General features: G+C 39.2%; 1 protein-coding gene across 1 annotated transcript; it reads left to right on the top strand.

Annotated features, from left to right (window-relative positions):
- Positions 1-3,183: 3,183 nt before the first annotated feature.
- Positions 3,184-4,452, top strand: LOC101295949 (F-box/kelch-repeat protein At3g06240-like). Its single transcript, XM_004288686.1, has one exon. The coding sequence runs from the start codon at positions 3,184-3,186 to the stop codon at positions 4,450-4,452; it is 1,269 nt and encodes a 422-aa protein (XP_004288734.1).
- The last annotated feature ends 1,663 nt before the right edge of the window (positions 4,453-6,115 follow it).

Raw genomic sequence — 6,115 nt, 5'->3', positions numbered from 1 at the left:
TGACCATGTATATATATATATATATATATATTGATCGGATGGACTTTGACGCCAGATTAAAAATAGAGAAGAAGAAAGAAAAGCTACTAATTAAGCTAGGAACTTTTCTACTATATATATGTATAACATACATTAAGTTAGCTGTGAGCCGTCCGATTGTTTTAAATTTTAAATTGCTAAATGATCGGACGGCTCACGACTTAATATATGTCGTACAAAAATGTATAGCAGACGAACCCCTAAGCTAGAGCTAGCATGATAATGTACGTAACTAGACGAAACAAGCGAGAGACTGGAATGGTTTTAAATTGTAAATGACACAGTACGTACGTAGCAGTAGGTAAGTAGGAAAGCAAGGAGTGGTGGATTAAAAATGAATGAAAAAATAAAGTAAAACGGTAGGTGGAGACCAAATTTTGCGGATAGTCTTATATGTGTAGTATATAACTAGTTATATATACATCTGATTAATTAACAAAGTCAGCATGTTATATATATTTTTGCTAATTGCTACGTAGTAAGTAGTACACAAATACAAGCTGAGGATATCACTACATAATGACATGGCTAGCTAGGATTGAATTATTGGCTAGCTAGGACCCTTAATATGGATCCATCATTAATGCATGTAGATATATTTCAACTAATAATATTGCATTGATTCCTTGGTTACAAATTAAGTAAAGCATGGGTTGAATTTCCAGGCCATATGCTATACTAGTCTAGTTGAATAGTTCTAAATTCGTTGACTCATGCTAACTTGCTACCCTTGGCCAGCTCCGTATACTGTATATATCCATCTGTCCAAGTCAACCAATCATTGTAATATAGTTTTCATCGTTGGATATTTGCAAACTTGCTTCAATTATATATACACGAAAGTCGGGCATTGGATGTGATCTCAATTTATCATGGATCCTCTCCAATTTATGCCAAATGATCCAGCTCTAGCTCTATTATTTTCATGGTCCATTGGTCCCTAGCTAGCATATATGCCAAAAACAAAGACAAGTTTGGCGGGTCAATAGCTATAAAAAACAACCACTTGCGTTTATATTATAGAGATCTCTAAATAAATTAAGAAGAATTTTGTTTAATTTCCATAATATTTGTAAATATCTTATTAAATCAACTATGAAATTAATCGTTCCCTGGTTCGATCTCCTATGTGTCCCTCTTGTCTCGATTATATTTGAGACACTGAATTCATTTACATACTTGATATGAATTTTGCCCATTTTCTTGCATTTTGATGCTACTTCTTTCAATTCAATAATATATGGACCAATTGAAGTACATGTAAATGGGCGCCGGTGGATAATTAGTCATGGGTGTATATGCCTGGACAGGGTCCAAGAGATACATACATACATCAGCTCGATCAAACCGCATTTGACTTTGGAAAACGGTACACTATGTACATGCCCTTGTTATTCAAGAATTATGTAATCTCACGTCACACACTACCAACTTGTATGTAAATTAAGTTTTGCTTGGATTCACCTAGCTTGTGGTTCTAACTTGTATGTAAATTAATGCATATGCATGTAGATATATTTCAAGTTTTCAACTAATATTATAACCCGCAACTGGCCGGGGGTTTGAATTATTTCATGATCATACATATATATATATATAAATATATACAGCCCTTCTCGGCTACGGACGTCCGCACCAACGGTTTTGGTGCAGATTTCCATTTTTGCACCACTTTCCGATCGAATTTCCTCATCTCCACCGTCTAGTATCTAGATAATATTGTGTAGATCATCTTTGCAAAATTTCAGCCAATTTGGTGATCGTTAAGGCCCTCAAACTCAAGTTTTTATGATATAAACACAACCGGACAGAATTCAGTCCGTTAATTTGTTTTTCGAGTTTGAGGGCCTTAACGATCACCAAATTGGCTGAAATTTTGCAGAGATGATCTACACAATATTATCTAGATACTAGACGGTGGAGACGAGGAAATTCGATCGAAAAGTGGTGCAAAAATGGAAATTCACACCAAAAAATTAGTGCGGACATCCGCAGCTGAGAAAGTCCGTATATATATAGATGGTCCAACTAAGATGGAACTAAAACGATTCCGTTGAGCACCGATGATGCCCTTGTTGCATTGCATTGATTCTTTGGATACAAATTAAGTAAATTAGGCATGGGTTGAATTTCCAGGCCATATAGTCTAGTTGAATAATTCTACTAAATTCGTTGACTCATGCTCCTCGGTCGATCTCGTACTACTAGCTAACTAGTACCATATATCGATCTCTGTGACCCATCTGCATGTCCAAGTCAACTGTCATTGTCCGTGACTCTAATTTTACAAGATATTTCCATCCTTGGATATTTACAAATTAACTTGCTTCAATTACATACACACACAAAAGTCGGGCATTGGATGTGAACTCAATTTATGCCATATGATCAAGCTACCCTTATTATTATTTCATGATCCATTGGTCCATAGCTGGCTATGCCAAAAACAAAGACAATTTTGGCAGGTCACTAGCTATAAAAAACAACCACTTGCGTTTGCTACTTGCATTTATATTATACAGATATCTCTAAATAAATTAAGAAGCATTTTGTTTCATTTCCATAATATTTGTAAATATATTGAATCAACTACGAAATTAATCGTTCCCCGGTTCTCCTATGTGTGTGTATCATATTATCCCTCTTGTCCCGATTATATTTGAGACGCTGAATTCATTTACATACTTGATATGAATCTAGAGTTCTTTCGATAATATATGGACGAAGAAGTACATGTACATGGGCGCCGGTGGATAAGTCAGGGGTGTATATGCCTGGACAGAGTCAAAGAGATACATACATACACCAGCTCGATCAAACGGCTTACAGTATGTACATGCCCTTGTTATTCAAGAATTATGTAATGAAAATTCGCAACTTAATAAAGTAATCGTCTCATTCTCCATTCCATATATACTTTCATCCGAGTGGGATAGGGACTGGCCGATTGACATGCACACACTACCAACTTGTATGTAAATTAAGTTTTGCTTGGATTCACCTATTGTGGTTCTAGCTTGACCGATGTACGTTTATCTAATTAAGCCCTCTATCTCACTCTCTCAATATATCCTCCTTCCCTTCTATAAATAGCATGCACGACTCTCCCTCTACCACCATCCCAATCCCAAACTCACAATTAAAATGGAAACAAGCAACAGCAGCAGCTCATTTTCCATTGCTAGCAAAGATCTTCCTTGCGAGATCATAGAGGAAATTCTGCTCCAGCTGCCTGTCAAGTCGCTGCTCCGTTTCAAATGCGTAAGCAAATCGTGGCTTAATCTCATCTCCGACCACAAATTCATCAAGTCACACCTTCACCAGTCCACCAAACAACACCCTCCTCATGATCATGATGGTGCCTGTGGTGATGGAGTTTCAAACACACATCTCATGCTCTCCTCCACATCTCTCATTCACTCCCTCCACCTGCAGCTACCCAATACCACACAAGAAGAACAAGTCCCAGCTGCGACTACTGATGCAGAAGTTGTACTCGAATCCATTGTTGAGTATCCGGTGACGTCGACGGTGAGGCGGCCATCTGTCAAAGACATCAAGATCGTCGGTTCCTGCAACGGTTTGCTGTGCTTGGTTCTCGACTCCCAACACATGATCATATACAACCCCTCCACCAGGCATGTTCAGGAAGTCCCCTGCCCGGAGGAAACTGTAGTCGGTAAAGATTACTTCTACGGTTTCGGTTATGATTCTCGCAACGACGACTGTAAGATAGTGAGGGCCACTTCTTCAAGTAGGGATGGCAATTTCGTCACCCAACTCGACATCTTTACTTTGAAGACCAATGCTTGGAGGACAAAAACCAAAGCCCTACCCTTTTATTTCATGTCCAGCTTGGTTGGTACCCTTCTCAATGGGGCTCTACACTGGGCTGTCCGTCGAGGAATCAACATCAGTCCTACCGCTGACAGCGATGACCATGACCACAGACCTTTCGGGATCGTCTCCTTTGATCTGACGGAGGAGACCTACAAAGAGGTGCCGCTGCCGTGTGACGGTGACAAGCAATTCTCGTTCTACGGGTTGGGGGTGTTAGGAGGGTGTCTGAGTATGCTCCACAGCCCCCATGGGTCTGATTATCAAGTGTGGGTTATGAAGGAGTATGGAGTCAAGGCGTCTTGGAGCGTGTTCACAACCATCCCACAGAAGATGGAGGATTCTAAGGAATACATAGGACTGATGTCTCTTTTGTGCGTTTTGAAGAACGGTGAAATTCTTATGATGTTGCACAACCACAAGAAGGTTGTGATATATAATCCCGGACAGAGGAAATTCCGAACCATATTCAGCGGTGAAATAGGCTCTTCCCGAGTGGCCTTATACCTCGAGACTCTAGTTTCACCAAAGATATATGCACCATCCTCATCATCACCATGCATCCTAGCTGCTTAGCTATCTCGATCGATCCCCATGCCAGATGGAAAAGAATCTATCCTCTTAATTGGACATGTAAATTAAACTTATCAGTAGTCATATTTTTAATATATCATATGCGAGCTGCATGTATTTCCGTCATTGCAACAGTTGAGTTTGATTGTGTATGCATGTAACTCATGATCATATACGAGTTCATAAATTTCACTCTGAAGAGCTTTTCCAGTCGGATATTAATAGCCATGTATTGGCCTTGTCCAATTAACCAGGCATTTCAAGTAAGGTGGCACTTTGAACTTAGCTTGCTAGGGGCCAAATATTGAAGCAATCAATCAATTAATATAGTGGTACCGTTGTTAGAGCAAGTCCACCCCCCGGTCTTCGTTGGGAAGGCCTGGGTCATGGGCGAGACCTGAGTCGCCACGTGGCAGTGATTTTGGGCTGCAGTTTCCACCCACGATTTATATTTCTGGGTTGCCACGTGGCAATGATTGTTTATTGAATTTTATATTATGTATTTTGAATATGAATAATGATTTTATGTGTTATTAAAATTATGAATAACGTATTGAAATTATAAAAAAGATGATAGATAAATTTTTAAAAAATGACATTAAAATTAATTTTATTTATTACATGACTTAAATTGACAAGACAAGCCTAGGAAAAAAAGAAAAGAAAAATACAATAATTTAAATTTCTAAGTCTAATTATCGACATCCTCATTACAAAAGAAATCGGTGTTTGAAGGGTCATTGAGATTGGTCGGGTTGGTCGAGTCACCGGTCGAAGGTGGTTGAGGAAAGTAATAACCGGGGAAAGGTGGTTGTGGATATCCACTAGGGAAAGGTGGTTGTGGATATCCACCGGGGAAAGGTGTTTAAGGAAATCCACCAGGAAAATGTGTTTGGGGATATCCGCCGGGGAAGGATGTGTGGGGATATCCACTTGTTGTATTTTCTTGCCTTTCCGCTATTTCTTTTTGTCTTAACCGCCAATAATCTTTTCTAGGCCCCGGTGACATAGTACTTGGATTTACCTCCATAATCTTTTCTTCTCTCTCTTTGATACGATCTTCCCTCTCTTGGAGTTTGAAGTGCTCATTTCGAAGATCCATTTGCAATCGCATATATTCTCGTTGTTGTTGCTCTTGCAATTGTTTTGCGTATGCCTCGTCGCGTTTCTCCCTCGATTGCAATATTGATGATTGGTTGGTTGCAATCGTGACAACAGCGGATGTCATGGGACACGAGTCTTTGGCCGCCTTCTTTCCTTTCCGGGCGGCTTCTTTTGTTGCCTTCCTTCCAATAGGCCTCACATTTAGATTCGGGGGTACCTCATCACTATTTTGGGCCAAGTTGATAGAAGGTTCATCAACTTCTTCATTTTGAGTTGATTGTGAAGCCATCCTTTCACAATCGGCTCCCGTTAATGGTGACTCATGCATCTCCATGTTGCTAGGAATGTCTTGAAACATTTGAAAACCTTCCACGACCGCGTAGCAATCTTGCGCTTTGAGCTCGCTCTTTTGTTTCTTTCCTTTGATCCTTGTCATCTCTTGCTTCCATATATTTTGTGTTCTTTTGTACTACAAATTAATAAATAAAACTACAATTAATAAGATGTATGACATACAAGATAATTTATCGATAAGTAAATATTTATCGAAACATACATTAAA

The sequence above is a fragment of the Fragaria vesca genome, linkage group LG1, assembly GCF_000184155.1.
Source record: "Fragaria vesca subsp. vesca linkage group LG1, FraVesHawaii_1.0, whole genome shotgun sequence".
Classification (NCBI taxonomy): Eukaryota; Viridiplantae; Streptophyta; class Magnoliopsida; order Rosales; family Rosaceae; genus Fragaria; species Fragaria vesca.
This window is presented reverse-complemented; position numbering and strand designations above follow the sequence as displayed.

What these genes read in the sequence shown, in the direction of transcription:
- LOC101295949 (XM_004288686.1), top strand. Translation starts at nt 3,184, where the DNA reads ATGGAAACAAGCAACAGCAGCAGCTCATTTTCCATTGCTAGCAAAGAT.